Raw genomic sequence first — 24,136 nt, 5'->3', positions numbered from 1 at the left:
TGTTAGGATACGGCTGACATAATAGATTGGCATCTGGATGCTTTTCCGTTCAACTAGCAGGACCGCCCCGGTTGCTCTATCTGTTGCGGAAAGGTATAGGATTAACTCCTCTCCCGCTTTTGGTGCTGTGAGCGTTGGGAGTTCGATCAAGCGTGACCGAATCTCCTGAAAAGCTGCTTCCGCTTCTGGTGTCCAGCGGAAGTGCGTTTTCTTTAAACAGTTTCTCAACGTTGACACGAAAGGAAACGACTTATCCGCGTGGTTTGCCAAAAAGCGATTAAGTGCCACTAGTCGTCCATTCAGTGTCTGAGCCTGTTTGATGGTAGTAGGTGATTCCATTTTGATAATGGCTTCGACCTTTTCAGGGTTCGCTCTGAAGCCATCTTTAGTGACGATGACCCCCAAGAACTTCCCTTCTTCCATTCCAAAGGCACACTTGCTCGGGTTGAGTTTCATGTTTATCTTCCTAAGCGTGTTGAAAGTTTCTTCGATGTCTTTCAACATCGCTTCTGCGTCAGGGCTTTTGATGACCAAGTCATCCATGTAGACTTCCAAGTTCCTCCCAATTTGGGCATGAAACTGGTTGTCCATCAGGCGTTGGTATGTGGACCCGGCATTCTTAAGTCCAAATGGCATCATTTGGTAACAAAATGTGCCATCGGGCGTCCGAAAAGCGGTTTTGTCCTGATCATCAACGGCCATGTGGATTTGATGGTACCCCTTATACGCATCCAGGAAGCATTTAAGGCGAAACGGTGCTAACGAATCCACCTTAAGATTAATTTCGGGTAACGGATAACAATCTTTGGGGCATGCTTTGTTTAAGTCCTTGAAATCTATGCACATGCGCCATTGTTTGTTATTCTTCGGTACCATAACGGGATTTGCAACCCATGTTTGATATCTGCTAACGCGTACGATGCCTGCGTCAAGGAGTTCCTTGACTTGGGTTCTACACGCGTTAGTTTGTTCTGGCCCCATTACTCTGCGCTTTTGTACGACTGGCGTAACAGCCGGATCGCACCTGAGCTTATGCTCTGCCTTACTTCGGGGTACACCAGTCATGTCAGCTGGTGTCCACGCGAAGATGTCAGCGTTTTTCTGTAGTAAGCGTTTGAGTAAGGTGCGTGTGGGATCAACAACTGTTGGGCCAATGGTAACGGCCTGGTCAGGGTATTTGCCGTTGAAGGCCCATCTTTCCGGTTCGGTGATGGTTGGTTTAGCCATCTTTGGTTTGGGTTTAGATGAGACAGATGCGATGCATACCTGGGGAATGCCGGTGATCATCGCTACACCCTCAGCTGTTGGCCATCCCATCATGCCGTGGACTGAAGATACCACGGCGTTGAATCTTGCCATCCCGTCTCTTCCGAAGAGAATGTCATATGTGTGGTGTGGCTTCCTCATCACGACAAAATCCACGTCTTCTGTTCGTGAGTGATTCCCGTCCGTAAGAGTGACGGGGAAAGATAGGATACCCAGGGGGGTGTTTGTGCTGCCGTCGAACCCTTCCATCGAGGCGTAGATCGTTTCCAGGCGTTCTTTGTCTTCGTCATCTAGCTTGTCGAAGAACTGCCTGTACATCACCGTTGACGAGGCGCCGTTGTCAGCAAGAGTGCGAGAAGTGATGTAGTGCCCCAGCTGGCTTTTGATGACGATAGGGCCTTCTTTGCTGGGTCCTCCTGGCACTCGTGGGAAGCGCACCTCAGCTTCCTTCCACGCGCATGGTTCTGTCGCTCGCCTTTTTCTTCCTCTGATCTTGCCATGAACCATGTTGATGCTGATGTCAACGGGCTTTCGTCCGTTGCCTCTGTACCGGTTATCATTCCTTCCTCCCTTCTTGATTGATGCCACAAGGTGTGCCAGTCTTCCATCCTTGACGAATGTTTCAACAATATCCTTCAAAGATGTACACTCCTCCGTACTATGACCTTTTGTCCCGTGGAAGTCACATGATTTGCTTTGATCCGCATTAGGTCGCTGCCGGATCATTGGAGCTTTTGGCCATGGTAGTTTTTCGGTGGCAAATATCTCCGTGACGCTTTTGGTGAGTGGCGTCCACCGGTGTTTTCGGCTTGAAGGGTGTGTGTTATCTCTTCCGCCAACAAGAGGGTGAGAGCTGGATGAGGTGTCAAAGTTTACCCTTGACTGCCAAATACCTAGCTTCCTCTTTTTGTTCTACCAGGCGATCCGAACATTGTTTTCTCTAGTCCTTTGCGTGTAGAGGTGTGTACTCTGGGGAAGATCCCTTCCCAGTTGCTTCTCCGTCTCGGCAAAGCGCTTGGCCGCCGTCATGATGGCATCCCATGTGGATGGCATGCCGTCCTTACCCGTCAATGTGCGGATAAGCTCTGGGTATTCGGCGCCCTGGATGAAAGCTGCGCGAACAAGATCTTCACTTATGTTGCCCAGACTCAGCTTTTTGGAGTTGAAGCGAGTGATGAAGTCTAGTAAAGATTCATCCTCCTCTCTAACGCAGTTGAGGATCGTCCACTGTTCTTCAGTATATTTCCTCTGTTGGCTGAAGTGTTGGCTGAACTTGTTCTGAAAGTCCGCCCAATCATAGATGTGGTGGACCGGTAAACGATCGAACCATGCCCTGGCCGCTCCAACCAGAGTCATCTGGAATATATAACACCACGTGGGTTCCGTCCAGTTACTGACGGTTGCCCCCGCAATGAATCTGTTCAAGTGGTCGTCTGGGTCGGATAGACCATCATAAGTGCCGATGTTGGACATTTGTTTGGCACTTCTCGGGGCGATTGCTTCCGCAATGTCCCTTGCAAACTTGGACTTTCCTGCATTTGCAGCAGTTGGTCTAAAGGTTTTGGAGAAGTCACGTGGGTTTCTCCCCGCGTTCGTTGGTTTAAAGGTTTCTCCAAAATTCCTTGTCGGTTGGAAGTCCGTTTCCTTACGTTTCCCTTTTGCCTTATGGCTAGGGTTTGCGTCGGTATCGGATTCTTCCCGCTCATCGTCCGAGTACTCGCACTCACTGTTCATGTTGAGATGTTGGCGAGTACTGCCGAATTCGTCAGCCTGTTGAAGTGAACGCAAGCGTTCATCCAACTCAGCTTGGAACTCTTTCTGACGTGCTTCGGCCCACGCCTTAACTTGATCGAGTGTTTGGCGAGGGACCCTCGTCCGTTTCTCCAACAGGGCATCAGTGAACCCTAGTGAAATATTGTTTACTGCACTTGTCCCGGCTTGGGTAACCGGGGTAGTGTTCGTAAAATTTGTGTAACCGCCGGTGTTTCCCCCAGTTGCTGGGGTTGTGGTTACCGGGGTTTCTTGGTCACTTACTGGTTTTGGGACCGGAGTAACGTTAACCATTTCTTCAGAAATTTTGAAAAAACTAAGAATTAGTTCTAGCTTTTATGCACGGATGGCGCCAATGAAGAAACACTAAGTGACCCTGGGCAGATTACGGATAATCTGGGGGTTAAGTAATGTTTCCCACGAGGATAAGGTCCAGCAAAGAAGGTTGTTCTTCAGGTGACCTGCAAAACAGACACCGTAAGCTCGTCACTGAGAAGGGGGGGGGGGTTCCTCCTTGTGACCACCCTCCGGCGTGAGAATCAGACTAGATTGCTCTGAATATAAGTGTATATTAAGAGATTGCTAGAGAAGATAAGATAATGATATCAGATGATGTCCTTACCATTCCAAGGTGTTGGAGTATTTATAGCCGAAGGTAGGTTTCCTAGAAGGTACAGCCGGCTGAATAGTATTCCTGTTCTACCAACAGTGGGCTACGCACAAGCCATGCTGGTTGGTGGATAGGCTGCGGCCGACAGTGACAAGGTCGGCTGTATACTGTTCCTTTACTGCCGGCTATGCACTGTTCCACCAACTGTAGGCTGCGCACGTCCCATAGTAAGGGTTGGTGAGTAGGCAGCGGCTAATAGTGAAACAGTACTAGAGGGTGCTCCTCCTCGTACTGTTGTCGGTGAGCTGTCACCCTGTGATTGGTTCATGGGCTGTTCTGGTCAGATCGTCTGTTTTGCCCATACCTTGGCAGGTATAGTACAAAAGATCTTCCAGAAGCATACGGACTGGCTCATTTGGGCGGGAGTATTCCCGCCTTGCTCATTCCTTCAGGTGACTACTGAAGTAGCAAGAGTTAGTGCCTTGTGCGTGTAGCCTTGCTATTAGTGCGGGTAGCCTTCCCTGATGGCTTGTATCCGCAACTGCGGGAACAAGCGGGGTACTTCACCATTGGGAGGCTTTCCCTGCGGGTACAGCTGGCGTACTGCGCGTAAGGTCTTCTCTGAGCATGGTGGGTCCTGCGGAAGCAGTTGGTCGTTGCGCAGACGTCCCTCTTCAAGGTGAGTCTTGCGGGTCTAACTGGGCTCTGCTGGGACCTACCTCTTCATTTCCCATGAATTTACAGCAGAATGGATTCTAATGAAAACTTGTTTTATAAAAGATGCAGCCATTGTTTTACATAGGTGCATTGGTTTTGTTTAGTTGATACACCATTTTATTCTGGTGAAACTAAAGATATAGAAAGAAAGCAGCATGAATCTTTAAGCAGAAGTTTGTTCCTGAAGTGGGTGCTATTTCCACCATTAGGAAAGCCACCATATAAGTATTTTTTAAGTCCAAAGAGTGGGGGCATGTGGTTGTGTTTTATTCACTTATTCCTCATCCACAATTATCTGTCATTTTACAATTGCTTCACTCTTATTTATATCACTTTATGGTCACAAATGGAGTGTTTTTGTTTCTAGTATTTATATGTCAATAATTTGTAACAATTATGTGCCATCAAACATCCATTCCAACTTTATTATTTTGTACTTTTAGTTTCTTACTATTGATCTTGTGATAGAGCGGAAGTAAACATGCATAAACACGCTCTTTCGAGGCTATAATATGTTATATAGACGATTCTAAATATGACACGTATCGTCAAATAATAAGTTTATATATATTCGCCAACTAATAAAATATGGCAACTAACGAAAGTCTAATATCAAACACTTTTTCGCTTACCAAACCAAGATCAAGAAGTGTCAAAGCATTAGGATAAAGGCTTTAAAGTCAAAATCGAGGCTCCAAATGAAAGCATTTGAGCTCGCGACTCATTTAAATTGCGTATGCATATTGTTATAACGTTTTTTGTCCATAAAGTTATGACTATTTTAAGCTGGATTTCTTTCTAGCCAGCTTTTTAAGTTCATACAAGAATCTTGTAGAAGTGTCCCACATTAGAGAATTTGAAACTTGTTAATCCTGTTAGTGAATAATCTTCATTAACCACCGACCACACACACAAAGCAAGCACCTGATGAGTGGGGTTGCCATTGATAATTTGATGGGTCAATTGGATATTTTCTTTTCATGCTAAAGAGAATCAAATAATTGGTCTAAGATACAAAAATCAAGAACCCATACACTGATACACACCTGTCCATGATAGCAACTTTGCCTAGATGGGACACACACCAAATTACTAGTTTCACAAGTGAAGAATCATTTTGACAAATCAAAATACATTCATCTTTTAACTGCTTATGCTACTACATATTGTTACCAATTATGCTGTGTGACTCATGTTACATAAATGAGTTAGTGTTGTTCAAGTGCACCCGTACGTGGAATCGGTTTTTGGGCTTTGAGTTAGTGTTCAAGTGTGCATCATGCTTAACAAAATGACCTCTCAACACAATGCGCATGGAGCACCACTTGTTGTGACTAAAGGGACCTGGTCAACTCATTAGTTGACTTGGTCAACCTCTCATGACTTCATGATCCAACATATTAGGTGTTTTATACACTAAACTGCATGATGTTATGTTTCTTTTATTGGTTGATGATCATGTTCTTTGTAGGTGTTACATGTAGGTAATAACTAAAATATAATGGAAGCAACATAAACCGACGTTCAATTATAGTTTTTACAATCGAATTTTGTTGTTCGGTTATGGTTTTATGGTATAAATAGTACCCGAACCAAACAGTCATTAAATTTCAACCTTAAATTTCTTTTTATAACTATAGCCTAGTTTTTTTATAAATTATTTATATAAAAATAGTTTATTGGAATTTTGAGTAATGTATCACTTTTGACTCATTATTTTACAAAATTAACAAGTTTATACTTTCATTTAGCTTGAAACTTGGTTGGATTTATAAACTAAAGTTAAATTATACTTCAACTGGCACATACTAAAAACCGTTGTTTAACTGATGTTAAACATAAGAAATAGAACACTTTCTCTTATAAGTTTGATTTGACACATAATCAAGTGTGTAACAATAATGTGATAATGCTACCAAAAGTTACATCTTTAAATACTATTAAAGCAATACAATGTGGACATATGACTTTTAACTAGGCTGTCCACATGTGTAATCCAGTCATCAAATTACCATTTTCAGAAGCTCTAATATTGTGTCATGTGTCATGTTGACCAAATACTAAAAAATTTATTTAAACCTTACTATTTTCCATCAAAATCATTTTAATTTCTCTCACTCTCCTCTCTCTCTCCCTCCCTCTCTCTGGTTACTAACTCCACCATCCACCATCTTCTATATTCCGGTAATGTAGATCGGGATTAATCGTTTTCCGGTAAGGTTATATGTTATACTCTAATGGCCAACAATGTTATTTGATTTTCCGGCAAGGTAATATCTTTTTTCCGGTAAGGTTTTCCGATATGGTTTTATAGTTATTTTAATTGTTATATGATTTTGTAGTAATCTCTTTAGGTTGTATATCAAAATCCAAGATTGAATTGATATTTTGAAGTTATTACGGTTTTCCGGTAATATTTTTGTTTTTCGTTTTTGTTTGTATTTAATCTCTATCTCTCTCTCCCTATCTCTCTCGGCTTACTAACTCCACCATCCACCATCTTCTATATTCCGGTAATGTAGATCGAGATTAATCGTTTTCTGGTAAGGTTGTATATTATACTCTAATGGCCAACAATGCTATATGATTTTCCGGCAAGATGATATCTTTTTCCGGCAGCATCATATTTTCTTCCGGTTATTTTAGATCTAACCTTTTTATCTTTGTTTTCATTGTTAATTGATTTTTTTAAAATCAATTTAGGTTTTAAATCAAAAACGGCGATGAAGCTAATATTTCTACGTTTTACGTTTTTCCAGTAAGTTTTTCCGTTCATGTGTTATACCTATAATAATGGTTGTTTTATATTTATTTAAATTTTTATATTTTTCCTGTTTTTTTCTTTCACATGTTGTTCTTCTAGGTTCTAAATAAAAAGTTTCATCCATGGACATTATCATTATTCTTTTTCCGGTAAGGCCAATAATAAATTGTAAATCAGTGGTTTAACGTCATTCCATAACATGTAGCATTACCGCGACTAATTTTTTTTATTTCTAAAACGATTACAATTTTGAATTTTAAATTCCAAATTTAAGTTAAAGTTGAAATTTGTAAATGGTTGGTCAATATTCCATAACGTCTAAACTTACCATCATTACAATTTGTTATTTTCTAAAACTATTTGATTAAAAAAGTTTAAACTTCCAAATTTAAATTAAAGTTGATTTGTTTATTTAATTGCTGGTCAAACGTTTAAGTTGGTCAAACATTTTTAAATTGTCTGGTCAAACATTAAAGTTGATTTTAACTTTAAGTTGAACTTTTTAAATGGGTGATTAAACAAACATTCATAATTTCTAAAATTACCATCACTAAAATTTATTATTTCTAAAATGATGCAATTTAAAATTTATAAATTTCCAAATTTAAATTAAAGTTGAATTGTATGAATTACTGGGTAAATTTTTCATAACATGTAACATTACCACGATTAAAATTTATTATTTATAAAACGAATATTAATATTTAATTTTCTCATTTCAGGTTATGTTCACAAGTTGATATAGCTAATTTCATGGGTTGAAGATTTGTTGATAAGATATCTTATTTTTTGTTTAATATTGATGTATATTTTTGTTATTATTCATGTATTTATGTATTTTTACAATTCATGTAATTTATTTGATTTTTATATAATCAATCATATATAGTTGTTGGTTTTGTCCATTTAATATATTTTAATCAAAACCGATGTATTAAAGAAAAATTTTATTTTTGTATCTTATATTTATCTATTTATTAATGATAATCTCTATAATTTATAATAATTATTATAATTTTAGTAATTTTGTTATTATTAATTCATTACCTTTTCTAATTATTTGTTACATCTTATTTTGAAAGAAATAATAACATTTACACTTTACCATTTTTATATTTCAATATATTTGACTTAAAACATTATTATGTTATTATATTGTATGATACATTATATTTTCTATATATAACCAATTACGTTATATATAGAAAACCCAATAAATAAGTTATAAAGTTTTCATAATTTTAATTATAAGATATTTAAACTTCTTTCATAATTATACAACCATCCATTAAGAAAACATCATATAGGAAATGGATTTATAAATAAATTAGCAAACAAAAAATAAAATAAAATAGTAGTTGGCTTTACAAGCGGCAAAGAGTAAGAGCCACACCAATAGTGATAGTGGGAATACAGAATACTTATCTACACATTTACAAAAGAAATAAAAAGCCAAAAAGAAGTTGCAAAGTTGAATCTTGTGTAACTTATTTTCTAGTTATTAAATGGTGGTGGCATTCTTTCACGTCTTCTCATTCCAAAGTGTTTCATGACATATAAAGACTTAGTGGTCACAGCAATGACATGTTGACATACAGGAAATAAGTAATACAAAAAAAACAACTTTTATTCTAGTGTTTTTGAGATTTAAGTATTATTTTTTGATGTCACTTGATTTTTAAATCCGGTCAGACCAGTAGACTATAAGACGACCGATGCATTGTCTGGTTCGAATTTGAACTCAACCCCTCAAACTAAACTAGATGCATGTGAAAATTTAGTTCATCATTTCATAATAATGAATTCCAGTTGGATAACTAAAATGAAGTTATAAAATAAAGATCAATATATTGTAAAACAAGGTGGTATGGGTGTAAAGGGGAGGTTATGGGTTTAATACCCATAGTGTAAAAAAAAGAAAGAAATTAGCTGTTTAAAAAAATAACTTTTAATTTAATGATTCATAAAAGTGAATATATTACACTTATCCACGGGTTAATTACTAAATATTCAAAGCATGCACCTTTGTAATGTAACAAGTTAGGTATGGAAAGATAAGTTCACCTTCAAGATTTGAACCCATCTTCATCATCACCCACTAGAACTTTTTCTTGACCGGCATAATATTAATATTAATATTAAATTAGTTTGTATTCATATCATTTTAGTGATGATGATAATCATATTTCTCTATCCATCCTTTGTTGAAATCGAATGAATCAGGCCTGCACTGATCACCCACTAGCATTATCCTAAATATACTTTTATATTCACTGTTACTTTAAACCAAATTTATTGTCCAACTTGTGAGATTAATTATTTAGTGTTGAGATTTGAGTATGTGTATGATAATTACGAAAACGCTAGATACGTTCTAGAGCAAACGTTTTAAGAAACCACTTGTCTACTTTAATGCCAATGATTTGAGAGGTTTTTTTTTTTGGTGCGGCTAAACGTACCCCTTTCATTCATTTTTACTAAACATACCTCATCCTTCAAGTTTTACATTAATACAATTTATACCTTTTTGTTGTTTATTTTGTCATTTTGTTATCTTTTATTATCATTATTATTTTTATAAAAACATTTTTTTCTATTTTTACTTAACAATTTTTTTTTCTATTTATCTTTTTATGTATATTTAAAAGCCTTTAATAAAGCATATTTTTTCTTACTTAGTAAACGTTGTTTTTGGAGAGCGTTTTTTTTATTAAGAGATAGTTTACATTCTTTTATAAAAAATTATATTGTTTTTTATAAATAAAAAGGTTAAATAACATAAAACTTGATAAAAAAAATTGACTCTTTCTCAAGTAACATTAATCTCATGTATCCAAACATAACAAAAAAAATCAAATTGTTTTGAATACATTTTATAAAAAAATAAAAAACTATCTAGAGAAAACATACAAAACGTTTTAATACATGTAAAAAATAACAAACTTTTAATAAGATCTTAAAGAAATAAAATAATAAATCTATAACAAAAATATATAAAAAAAAACTATAAAACAAAAATAAAAACTTAATAGTTTTTTATTTGTATTTTGAGAGAATTATAATATAAAATTAGAGGAACTAACATGTCAATTATAAATGTTAAAGGGAAATGAAAGTTCAAAGGGGCTGTATGGATAAGGGAGGGGGGTACGTTTAGCCTAACCCTTTTTTTTACTATGTCTATTGTACGTTGAGTTGATCTTCAGTTTCAAGTGTCCACACCCGATATATGGTATAACAATGAGATTCAAGTTAAAGAAATCATATGAGAGACATAAATTCATTTTTATGTTCATCAATGTGTGTTGTTGTTGGGCGATTGACTATGTTAAGCTATTCACAAACCACACATTGAGTATGTTAAGCTTTAACTCTCATTGTGTATCGAAATATAGGGCCCCATACTTGTGGCCCCTAAAGCAGATGGTTTTCTTATAACCAGTCTTTGAATGAGTGACTAATGAACGAGCGAATAACATGTTCATATTATTCGTTTATTTACATTCATTTATGTTTGTTCATATATATTTGTCTAGTATAATCTAGTATAATGTTGAATGCACATTTACATGTTCATTTTCTTATCGAACTTGCGGTTAATAGCAAATGAACAAACGTAAACTAACCTTCATTCAGGTTCTTTGGTCTTCACATAATGATCAGATTGTTTATCATGCGCGCCTAGAATTACTTATATAATATATAGTTGAAAAAGGCTATTAGGCCATTCCATAATAACTTTAACCAAATTCATCATTCATACATTCATAAAATCGAGTATACAAGCTTAGGTTACAGTTAGAATGACTTTTAGCTTAATGATGCCAAGGCGTTAGATAATGTGAATTCATTGTCAAGTGATGAGGGTTTAAGTCTCATTATGGACATCGTGATGTAAATTTAATAGTACTTTAAGGGGGTGCGAGTTTGTCATTAAAAAAATATATTGTTAGAATACTTATTGGTAATTAATAGGATAAATATACATCTTATTTATAATATTAAAGCGCGAACTGCGGTTTTTGTTCATGTTATTTGTTCAAATCTGCGGTTTTAGTTCAATAGTTTTAAATTTGTGATTTTTGTCCATGTGGTTTTATTTCACTTGTAATTAAACTCAACCCCACTAACCTTATTAAGTTTGGTCGTTAAACCCATCAACACGCCCTTCACGTGAGGGACGGTTTTGTCTTTTTTTTCTCCCTCAAATACACTCTGGCCCCTCATGTGAAGGGGCTTGCAAATTAAGGTTAGAGTTTATTTGCAGAGAAAAAGGACAAACTGCGCCTCACATGAGGAGTACATTGATGGGTTTAACGACCAGACTTAACGGGGTTGGTGGGCTCGAGTTTAATTGCAAGTGAAATGAAATTACATGGACGAAAATCACAAATTAATTTGAAACTGTTGAACTAAAACCACATATTTAGACAAATCACTGTGATGAAAACCGTAGCTTACTCAATATTAAAATTATTATACAGGTCATAATAAGGTTGATTTATGTAATGATAGTTTGTGTAAATCTTTAAACACATAACATTCCATGAGATCAAAACAGCTAATAATGTTTCATTAATCATTGCACTTCTTAATAATAAAAAAATGTAAGTGAAGCAAAATGCCATATTCAACAACGACATTCTTCTTAAGGTGACTAACTGAAAATGACATGTTTGTAAGGATGCTTTCTCTCAAAACTATTTAAAATAAATATTCTACTTGTTAAAACAAGTTAAGATGAGTTAGGTTATGAATTGTTATTGATGAGCCTTAAATTAGCTTCAATATTTTGATGAGCCTTGTGTGCATGCTTGGGATTTGGTTTTTAGAAGACTCTCAATAACTTGAATAACTCAAAAGTAATTAATACTGAAATAGATATATTTTCATAACTAGAATTGTTATTGAACAGTTCGGTTCTTTATTGATCTGACCAGATTTAAAAACCAGGTGACAATACTTTATCTTTCCTCCGTGTAAAATTGTGAATTTAAACGGATGGCGTCAATGAAGAAACACGGATCCAATCCCCGGATACGGGTCCTGGATCCAATGAGTCCACAGGGTATAATACGGTAACTACCAACACGATATGAGTAAGACTTCCCGAAGTCCAGTGACTGGAACCTGCAAAACAGACACCGTAAGTCTCGTTACAGGAAAGACAAGAGGGGGGGTCTTCCTGTAATCACCCACCGGCGTGAGAATCAGTAACGTTCGTAATCGAGAAAGTACTGAAGTATAAAGACTAAGTGTAGTCAGAATATAGGTGAGTGAATGAATGCCTCATACTGTTTGACAAGGTATTTATAGCCGAATGATCATGGAAGATGATTGGGGCAGCTGTCCTCTTCTAGAAGACCTTTGATAACCGTCTAGACACGTGTCCTCTTGTGATAGGTTGGGCTATACGTCTCATGTGCATGAGCATAACAACCTGGACACGCGTCACCTAGGATGGATCGCGCCCTGGTCATGTGCACGGTTATAACAACCTGGCCAGGTGTCCTTTGTTCATTGGTTAGTATGTCACGTATTCCCCAAGTAAGAATCATGAGCCTTCTTCTAGAGAGTACTTGAGTGGTGACAGCTGTCCCGCTGGCATTATCCTCCAGTTGTTTTATGCGGACAGATGTCTTGTCCTGCGGATGACTTTTGAGGATGCCCGGATGCTTCCGCGCGTGTTATGAGGACGTTCCTCCTCTATCGTGATATACGGGTGATCCGTATGTCCCGCGGGTGGCTTATAAGAACATTCTCTGTGACCCACGGGTGGTACTTAAGGGTATTTTGGTCTTTTTGGTACCCTACCTCTACAAAACGAAACATGGAGCCCGGGTATACCTTGTAATGAAATAAATACATAAATTTTGAAAATCGGTCAAACCATTGATCTAGCCGACCAAAATAAAGACATCTTAAGAATATTTAACTGGACCGATTGTCTGATTGTATAAACAGAATTAACTATCCAAAATTTCTATATAAACACAATCACGCCTTCAAACTTAAGTGAAGCTTGTTGGATACATGGTTATATAAACATAATCCCACTTAAATACATACCAATATTTAACAGTTCATTTTACAATTGAAGGATTAACCATAGGCAGAGGAGATGCAGGGCTTAGAGACCCAGTTTTAGTGTCACCAGTCACCACAGTTACAGGCAGCCCATTCTGTACCCATGCAAGATACCCACCTCCCATGTTGTATGCATGCTTGAATCCCTACAAATAATTTTTATATTCACTTTTAATTTCATAACTTAGATAATTATTGTCATGTTCACGACTTTAAAAGATAACTTACAGCATCAAGAAGATCAACCGTTGCACTCACAGAACGGACCCCAGATTGGCAACCCTTCAAATACAAATTTTGATAATTAGAATTTGTTAACCTTTTGGGTTGATCTGAGCCACCTAATCCGTTTGATTAAACATGTTTATGGGTCAAATTAAAATGATAAAGTATTTTACTGGTTTATTAGACTTACCACAATAAGATGATCATCCTTGGTACACACCTGCTGTACTTCTTCCAAGAAGTTGGGATTTTTCACCCTACCTGAAACCACACATTTAATATTCAGTTATTAAACAAAAACCAATGTTTTCACAACTGGACCGGAGACCGGTTATTGAGCACAAAACAGAAAGTGGGTAAATATACCTTCAGGGGTATTAAACATGTTCGGAATATTGAGAACACCATCAAAATCAACATGACCTTTTTTAAATTCTTCCTCAGTCCTATTAATAAAAATGAAAAAAAAAAAAGTTACTAACATAACCAAAAAGTCATGCCAATATTCATTAAACTAGTAACTTAATAAAAATCAATAAGAACAGATGCACCTGACGTCAAGGTACCGATATTTGCCGGTGTGGAGAAGATCGTTAGCTATTAGAACATCGATGGTTATTATTTGTGACTCTAGGCTACGTACATGATTAAACCAGAAGAAGAATAGAATACATACAAGGATTAAATTAAAATAGAAAAAGAAAGGCTTATTCAACATAGTGGAAATCAATAAAACATGTTTAGTTACATACCTTGATTTAGTGTTCATGATGGAGAAGGAGTGTTGATTTTGAAGGATAGAGTTTTGGGATATATGTTAGGTGCCAAAATGACCATACGAAAAAGATAGTATGATTGGGTATCTATTTTAACTTATTGTGACTTGCACATATTTAATACAGAGTTAATTAAAGTATTAGTATATTCTTCAATAATTTTCTAAATTTTGATTTGAAAGCATAAAGTGCATCTGACTGGACATTGTGTCCAAATACAAGAAGATCAGTCAGTGATTACTTTATTTCACTTGGTGGTTGTTTTCAGGGCCATCCGTGAAAATCGTTAAAATTTTGGTCTAGAGCTCCGAGAAAATTTGGGTATTAAGTAAAATGGTTTTTTTAATGGGTTTAACCAATTAAACTTCTAAATGAGCCTATTGTGTTATGGATTAGTTGTTCTCTATCTTGTAAGTCTAAAAAACAACCAACTGTTGCTTTGAATAAGCTGAATACATATCCATGAGGATTGTTGAATTGACATGGTTACTCCTATTTCACTTAGGGGGTGTTTGTTTGCCTCTGAATGAGGCTATTAAGAGGAGATGTCTGTTTCGCTCAGATGTGAGGGTGTTTGGTTTGCTTAAATCACACATCTGAATGGCTCAGATGGAGATTGAAGCTGAACCATTCAGTGGACTTTCTTTCTCCTTCTCTTCTAGTGACCTAGGCTCAACACCACCATACTCGCTCGATTTCAGCCAGATTCAAAGCACAAACAGGTATGATTTTTATTTCCCTACTCGATTTCTACTCTTATGTTTCCCCACCCTCGTCAATTTCTGTTTCATGATTCTTAGGGTTCTAACGTGTAGGCCTATAAGCTAGGGTTTATGGTTCGAACGATTAATTGATATTCAGTTTAAGCTAATTGATGTTCAATTTGATTGAATAGTGCTTTTATTTTGACAAAAAAAACTTTACAAAATGACTGTTGGTATTGGATCATCTTATGAGATCAGTTTTTACTTGCAACAATCATTCACTGTTTTAATTAAACAAGACAAGTTAAATAAGCTCAAACAAATTGATACACAGTAATATATAATTTAGAGTTGAAGCTAAAAGTATATGCCATATCTTTTAGGAGGATATTTACATATGCATGTGCTAACAGTAACACCTGTTATATGCAAGCTGCAGCCTTTTTTATGCTATGATGTTTTAACACCTTCTGTGATCCTCATGTTGTTCGGGTTCACCCGACTGTTGGAACCAAACTGAAATAATCGGTTTGGAATCCAATCGAAACTGAAACAAGCAATCCCTTTGAAGTAGGGGTCGCAATGAACCGAACCAAAACAAAACCTGTATGGAATTAAACAGACAACCCCTTTGAAGTAAGGGTCATTATGTAGTCGCAACCCAAAACAAAACAGAAACCGAAACTAAAACCATTTAAACCGAACAAACATAACAGAAAATGGCAATATCTTTGAAGTAAGTCAGTCAGTAAGGGTCGCTATAACCGAACCAAAACAGAACCAGTTTGATGATTAAGGGTTTATATTTGGATGTAATTCATAGCTCATACCTTATTGATGATTAATTTGTCTTTGTATTATTTTTAACTTTCAGTGCCAAACAAGCTTCACATTTCAAAATGCGATTGTTTCAAATAATATGGTGTTGACTTAATGATCACTTTCATCTCAAATAAAGGAATAATTTGTGGAATGGATTTGGTTTGTTACTGAAGAAGCTCCTAGACGAGAGATGAAAAATGTTACATTTGTGAATCAAGCTTGCGATTCATGTAAATTTATATTTTATGTAAAAACTTGAGATTTATTGGAACTTTTGAAATATTTTCAGCTTGATTCATGCAAACATTTGTGATTTTGTGTAACCTTTATGTTTTGTTTGTTAAAAAGGGCTTTTGCAACTGTTTTGACGCTCACAAATGGTCGCTTTTGTAGTAGTGGGGACTTATTTTAGACTCTACATAAATATGGCACCACAGTCATGGTATTTCGAGATTAATTGTTAGTCCCCGAATTGTCATAATGTTACGAACCTAATGAAACGTAATGGGGACTATACAAGGGTGGTTTAAACTTAAACATGGAGTGATCAAGCAGATATAGCTCAAGCCTTGTTTGTTGTTTAAGGCTCGTTATAATAAAAGTATGTATTAAGATGTATTTTGGTTGGTTATAATGAAATTTTGGTCGTTTAGTACAGTTAGTAAAAGCTTTGAATAAACAGATATTTTTCATTTAGCATTAAATAGTTTAGAGGGGTAAAATAGTCACTCTGCACAGTCATTCAGATGTCCAACCAAACAGCACATACCGGTTCAGCACCTACTAGGTCAGAGTCTCTTAATCATTCAGACATCTTACCGGTTCAGCACTTAATGGTTCAGCAATTGCCAAACAGCCCCTAAGGCTATGTGTAGTGAAGGGGTTACAAATAGGGGCGAATTGTGACACGTGTCGCCCAGTCAGCAAGGGGTGAGAATTTGTTTTTAGGGTGTAATGGTGTAGGACTACAAATTGGGCCCACAGTATCTTTTTTTTATTATTTTCTTTTTATAATTAAACTAATCAAATAAAAACCAATTTCTTCAAATAATTAAATAAAAATGGATTAAAATTAAAAAGAAATACAAAAAAAAAAATACATAACTAAAAATATAAAAAAAAAACATATAGCTCGGTTGGCGTACATGTTTAGGTTCGGGTCGGGAAATTGAAACGGATAGCTCAGTTGATTTAGGTTCATCGGGTTCCATTGTAAGTTCACGTTCGGTTGGTTTTGCGAACCATGGTTTTGATTCATTTTGCATATGCATATATATACACACACACACAACATATATATATATATATATACATATGTTTTGGTTCAATTCAGAAGTGTTTCTTAGCGCGAGAAGTGCAAGAAGAGATTCTAACCAATCAAATTATTTCTTTTTTATTTTATAATTATTTAAGTACAAGGGTATAATTGTAAACAAAAAGGTGTTTTGTTTTGTAACTAATACTAATTAATAGTTGAATTAATGATAAGTTATTAAGTAATGTAAGTTACAAACTATATTTTATTTCATTTAAAATTTGAACCATTTAAATCCATTTGATTAAAAATCATTTTATTTTAAACATGGGTAATTATTATTTTATTATTTGATCTTGAATGTAAAAATGTGAAGTGGTTTTTTTTATTTCATTTTTAATCAACTAATATACTTTATGTTCATCTTATGTAATGTATATATAGCTACGTAATGTTGTGTAGACACACTTTCAGATATTATGTACTCATAACTAATGTAGTGTAGGAAACACTAGTGTAGTATAGACACACTTTTAAATGTTGCGTAGTCATAATTAATGTATCGTAGGAAAAACTAGTGCATTGTAGGCACACTATTAAATATTGCGTAGTCATAACTAACGTAGTGTAGGTAAAACTAGTGTAGTGTAGGCACACTTTTAAATATTGTGTAGTCATAACTAATGTAGTGTAGAAAACCTAATGTAGTGTAGACACACTTTTAAATGTTGCGTAGCCATAACTAATGTAATGTAGGCAAAACTAATGTAGTATAGTCGTAGACATAGCTAAATGTTGTAGTGTAGGCAAAACTAATGTATTCTAGACACACTTTTAAATGTTTAAATTGTTTTATTGTCATTAACTAATATTGTATTGTAAAACTAATGTATATACACATTGACAAAGAACAATATTATATCCATTTCAAAAAGAACAAATGCTAAATGTAGCTAATTATAAATCATTTTATGTTTTGATAATTATAATGTTTAGCTTGATTTTAGGAGTAATAGTGGGAATTTCATTATTGAGTGTCTATATATAAAATACAAAATACCCCTTTCACACTAAAAACATGTATATGAGATTACTAATAATTACCAGTTTGCCATAATCAATATCTACCTTTGATTAATGTAATCAATGGTCTAGATTGATTTTTCGCACTTCTCGCTATAAATTGACTTCTTGCATGAACCATCCCCTATATATATATATATATATATATATATATATAGGGGATGGATCTTGCGAGAAGTGATATTACAGCGAGAAGTACGAGAAGTGAATGTATGACTCCATTAATCCCTGATTTCACTCCATTTCAAATGATGTTACATACATATATGTAGGTTGATTGTATTTATATCTTAATTACACATTCAAACCTACCTACAAACATATAAATGTACCGAGCCACATTCAAACCTATGTACCTACACACATACAAACATACGTACCTACACACATACATATGCACCTACACAACGCACCTACACATAAGAAATGGAGTGAAATTAGGGATTAATGGAGTTACACATTCACTTCTCGCACTTCTCGCTGTAAAAAAACTTCTGAAATGATCCAATACCTATATATATATATATGAAAAAGTGAATATGGGGCTGTTAAGCATCTAACCTTAGATGTGAAACCATCAAAACTACGTAGTTTTGATTTATACCTTTCTGATTTTTTATTCCATTCTTATATCAGTTTTCTCTAAAAAAATTAGCAAATTCAAATTAAATCCCTAGTTCTTAATTCATCATGGTCGATTCCTTTTTTCTTTTCAGATCGCAAGCAAATCACCTTCTTAATATTCCATCACAATTTCTCTTTTTAAATTTAAAAGGTTATTGAACCTTGTTCATTTAAATTCTATCCTACTATTCTAATGACTTCTCCTTTATAATTCTTTTACAAATCAAACACTTCAACATATTTTCCATTTCATATTGTTCTGATTTATTAGTAAAAGTATTAATTTACTAATACAACTAATTTAATACTTAAAAAAGTGAAAATAAGATATTTGAAATAGTCAAAAAGAGATTGTGCTTGGAGTTCATAACGTAAGGTTCAGAACTTGAGATTGGAAGTTTTTTTTGTTTCGAAACTTGTTTTCTCAAAGAGTAGTTTTAAATGAATTAGGCTTGAGAGATTTTTGAAATAAGAAATTGTGATTGAAGATGATGATATGCTTGCACTTAAGCAAGAAATTGATGCACTGATGAAACGGAATTAGGGATTTAATATAAATTTGCTAGTTTTTAGGAGAGGAAACTGATATTACAAAGGAATAAATCAATTTTTTTGAAACTCTGAATCAAAACTACGTAGTTTTGATAGTTTCACATGTAAGGTTAGGTGCTTAACAGCCTCATATTCACTTTCCTCATATATATATATATATATATATATATATATATATATATATATATATATATATATATATATATATCTCACACACACAACATATATACATATGCATATACATATATATACACACACATACATATAATATAATAATAATATTTCTTCTTCTTCCAGGCGATAAAAACATCCTGCCCCCCGCCCCTTTTCGGCCACTTATCGCCGGGGGGGGGGGGGGGGGTGGGCGGTGTTCGCGCCCAAAATTCGCCCAGATCGGCGCCCACTACACATAGCCTAATGTGATAATCAAGCTGTAATTTATAATGCCAAGAACCCTACTTTTCATGACCACACTAAGCACATAAAAATTGATTGTCTGTTTGTTCGAGAAAAACTACAAGAAGGTTTGATCTCTATATCGCACCCTCCTCAAGAGTAATTGCTTAAGCTATGTGTTGTGGGATAACTAGCAAGAGCTAATTATCGTACCACATCACTGCCATGTAGGCAGGAGAGTTATAACTTAACTAGCGCGTTGTGGGATAACTTGGTTGAACTAATATTTAAAGTAAAAGAAAATAAATGTGAGTGTGCTATATGGTTGGCGGGTTTGGAGTGGACCCCATCCATCAAGAGGGGATGGCGCCAAGGCTGAGATGGTGTTGGAGGGGAAAATTGTGTTTGACGCCATCATGGAGATTAGGGTGTTGTGGAATGGCGGCGCCCTTTGGTGGTGACTAGGACTATGACGCATGTTTTCTATCTCCACAACATGCAACCTTATATATTTATCAAACTTAGTTTCTCTACTCCACAACACCAGGACCTGCCGCACAAGTTGGGTGTTTCAGTATCGCCAACTTAAGTGGGGATGTTGGCTTTAATGAGTCAAAGTGTAAATGAATTACCTTTTTACCCTTATCGTATTTATCTAGCTAGTTAGTTAATTCATTTGTGTTAGTTAGTTAGACCATTCGTAGTGGAGAGTTATGGGGTGGCTTTATGACCCATAACTCTGGAAAACACCGCCCCCCTCCAAGTTATGTGGTTTTTTTTTTGCAAGTTATACACAAAACGCCGATAATGTCACCAAAATCAAAAAAGAGCATTATTTTTACCTTTAAGAATTTAAAAAAAACAAAGAAACAAAGTTATGGAGGCTTTATGACCACACTTGTTTTTTGTAAAAAGTCATAACTCTGACTAGGCGCCACGTGGCGTATAACGTCCGGGGGTGGGACTTTATGATTACTCGTGGTCTTAGTTAGAAACTTCATTTATGTTTTTGTAATCACATTTTGGGGTTAATGAAATCGTTCACTCAATTCTCAATTCTCAAATCATAAAACTTGGAGCCCAAGTATGCCTAATGAAAATAAATACATGAATTTTAACATCCGACCAAACTGATGATTGAACTGGTTTAGCCAGGCGACCAAAATAAACACATTTTAAGAATATTTAATCCTGAGTTGGCAGATATATGTTTACAATTGTAAAAAGAAATTATCTATCTATATTTTCTATATAAGCACAATCACAACTTCATTTATTCTTACTACACCCAATATCAAGTGAAGCTTATTGGACACACATAGAGTTATATAAACACAATCCCACTTAAAGACATCAAATATCTATTTAATAACATGCGGTACATTATATTCCATTTATTGGCTTAGAGGCCCAGTTTGGGTGTCACCGGTCACCACAGCCACAGGCAGCCCATTCTCTACCCATGCTAGATATCCCCCTCCCATGTTGTATACATTTTTAAATCCCTACAAAAAATATTTACATTCACTTTTAATTTCATAACTATTGAATTGAATATTTGGTGCGTTCATCAAGTTTAAATGATAACTTACAGCATCAACAAGATCAATCGTTGCATTCAGAGAACGGCCCCCACCTTGACAACCCTTCAAATACAAACTTTGCTAATTAGAATGCAAACTCGTCGGGGTTTTCTGAGCCTGCCCCGTTTAACTAAAGGTGTTTACGGGTTGGATTAAAATTAAAATGATAAAAGTAATTTACTAATTTTTTTAGTTTTACCACAATAAGGTAATCATCCTTGGTAGACACTTGCAGGACTTCTTCCACGAAGTTGGGATTTTTCACCCTACCTGAAACCACACAATTAACAAATTAACAAAAACCAATGTATTTATGACCAGACCGGGTTAAAGGCGTCATGGCGTGGCAAGGTATTGTATGTTCTTGTTAATGGGGCACGCGTTTTTAATGTTTTTTCCTAAAAATCTCATTTATTGATTAATTTACTACTTTAAGCTACATATTTTATTTATTTAAGTGTTTATATTTTATTAAAATTATAAATGTATACCAAATATAAACAACATGGAGTGGGTAAATTGCCAAAATAACATTTACTTGAGAGGAATCAACATAATGAAAAAAAGTGGGTAAATTTCTAAATTTACCTTCAGGGGTATCAATCATGCTTGGAACATTGAGAACGTCACCAACATCAACACGACCATTCTTGAATTCTTCCTCAGTCCTATTAATAATAAAGGAAAAAAAAAGTTATTAAAATAACCTAAATAACTCATTACTCATGCATGAGTTCATTAAACCAGTAACTTAATACAAAAGTAAGACAATAACAGACGCACCTGACGTCAAGGTACCGATATTGGCCATCGCTGAGAAGTTCGTTAGCTTTTAAAACATCAATGGTGACTACATTTGATTCTGAGCTACAAAATTGAACCAGAAGAAGAATGCATAGGATGAAATTAAAAACGAAAAACAAAGAATGATTCGTCATGCTTTGAGTGGTAATCAAGTCATGTTTAACTACCTCGAATTCGTGCTCATGATGGAGAAAGAGTGTTGAGTTTGAAGGATGGAGTTTAGGTGCCAAAATGATCTTAAATTTGTGGTCGAAGAAGAAGATAGTATGAATGGCTATCTATTTTAACTTCTTGTAAGTTTCACACGTTTATTTTATGGGACAAGGGATGTCATATTCAGGACATTATCTTGTATTTCTAAGAGCATTCTCAATCTATTCTCTAAAAATATGTGTGAGAAATCTGTAAATTATATGATATGGTTGTGAGTAGAGAAGAGAGAAAAATGTTACGGAGTATACGAGAAAGTTAAATTTGGGGTTTCACTATTCATATAATATTATTTTTTAATATTTCTAAAAAGGGTTGTGAGTGAAGGAGAGAGAAATATAATGATAAAAATATAAAAAAAATATTATTTAATTGAAAAAAGAGAGAAAATACAGTGATTTTTAGTGTAGTTATATGATATATATGGATATCCTCTAAGGGCATATATGCCTATATGGGTATAACATATGTAGCGTGTACAACAATGGTAAGAAACTGTCAGACCTGCAGTTTGATTCTTATTCGACTCGCATAAACACTGACGTCTCGTATAGTACGAGAGGCATATAGTTCATCACTAAAGAACTATATGCCTTGTATAGTTTTCCGTGGATGTACAATATGTTTCTTATATGCCCTATTTGACTCGTATAGTTCTTCGTGTATGAACTATACGCACCGTATAGCCCTAATATGTCAATTGTTCAACGTTTTCATATTTTTCAAATATTCACCTTCACTCGTATACCTATTTTACGACCTGCGTTTAGGTTTTTGTCAATGTCATATGACATTTATACAACTCGTGTAGACCTATATGAGTCTTATAGCTGGTCATATAATGTCTAGATATAACATCTTGCCATCTGAATATGTCATGCCTATTTTAAAATTACGTACATTAATTGTATACCTATTCTAAAGTTATGGGCATTAATTGTATACCATATCATAGCCAATAAATCCTAATTAATGATCAATTCAACTTTAGAAAGAAAATTCAAGCTCTCGTAAGTCAAAATAAGTCAATTTCAAGCCTAGTCGAGCTCACCTCTAGTTTGCACTATGTCAATTTAGCTTTCAAAGTTAAATTTTAATATTAATATCTAAACAATTTATGTTATTACACAAAACACGTTTTAGATAAATAAAGAAGATAAATGGGTGGTTAAAGCAACTCAACCGACGAACATGTTAGATTAACATGAATACTACTTATTTAGCTAAATGTGAGACCCAAACCTAACATCATGTGTTTAAGTGAACGGGTCGTTTACTTGTCAACTTGATGGGTTTATGGGTTGACCCGTTTGTTTACCTATTTAGCCTTTTAAAGTATTTATATAATAACTATAAATAACCCAACTATTTTTATGTCAAAATTTAAAAGTTTAGAAAGAAGTGGTGTGATGTAAACATAATTGCTCTAAAAAAGATAGCGTGTAAACTTGAAAATTTAAAGTATTTACAAGTAAAAAAGGTCAAACAATATGGGTTAAACTAATGCTGTTACTTTTAACTAAAACCTGAAGCAATCTGGATCCGAATTAGAGAATACCCAAAAAAAATACGATCTCGGTCAACCTGAACCTTAAATGGGTCGATTATCGGGTCACTTTTTCCGAGCAAAAACACCCAAACAACCGACCCGACAACCTAAACATATTTTTATAGATATGTTTTGGTTTAAAGTTTTTGATATTTGGAATATTATTTTGAGACTTTTGAACAATATTATATCATATTGTCAAATGATATTTGAATTTTGATGATATTTTCATATTTTATTTTTTACATCTAAACTCGAAAACTAAAAAAAACAAAAATAAAAGCACACCCATAAAATAAACAGGTCGTGTTTTTTATCAACTAGTACCGATTACACATG

The 24,136-nt window shown here is 35.0% G+C and overlaps 1 protein-coding gene across 1 annotated transcript; it reads right to left on the bottom strand.

The window, feature by feature from the left end:
- Nucleotides 1-13,134: 13,134 nt before the first annotated feature.
- Nucleotides 13,135-22,351, bottom strand: LOC143548819 (uncharacterized). Its single transcript, XM_077039893.1, has 12 exons — nucleotides 22,206-22,351; nucleotides 22,018-22,101; nucleotides 21,823-21,902; nucleotides 21,434-21,504; nucleotides 21,244-21,297; nucleotides 21,054-21,156; nucleotides 14,192-14,252; nucleotides 13,991-14,074; nucleotides 13,806-13,885; nucleotides 13,630-13,700; nucleotides 13,443-13,496; nucleotides 13,135-13,360 (listed from the first exon to the last, which is right to left on the bottom strand). Exons 1-12 carry the CDS (start codon nucleotides 22,220-22,222, stop codon nucleotides 13,211-13,213), a joined length of 909 nt encoding a protein of 302 aa, XP_076896008.1. The 5' UTR covers nucleotides 22,223-22,351; the 3' UTR covers nucleotides 13,135-13,210.
- Between the last annotated feature and the right edge of the window lie 1,785 nt (nucleotides 22,352-24,136).

The sequence above is a fragment of the Bidens hawaiensis genome, unplaced genomic scaffold (assembly GCF_021521415.1).
Source record: "Bidens hawaiensis isolate Kalapana, Puna unplaced genomic scaffold, B.hawaiensis_p1.1 tig00015252_1, whole genome shotgun sequence".
Taxonomy (NCBI): Eukaryota; Viridiplantae; Streptophyta; class Magnoliopsida; order Asterales; family Asteraceae; genus Bidens; species Bidens hawaiensis.
The sequence above is the reverse complement of the archived record's forward strand: the minus strand, read 5'-3'. Positions and strand labels throughout refer to the sequence as shown.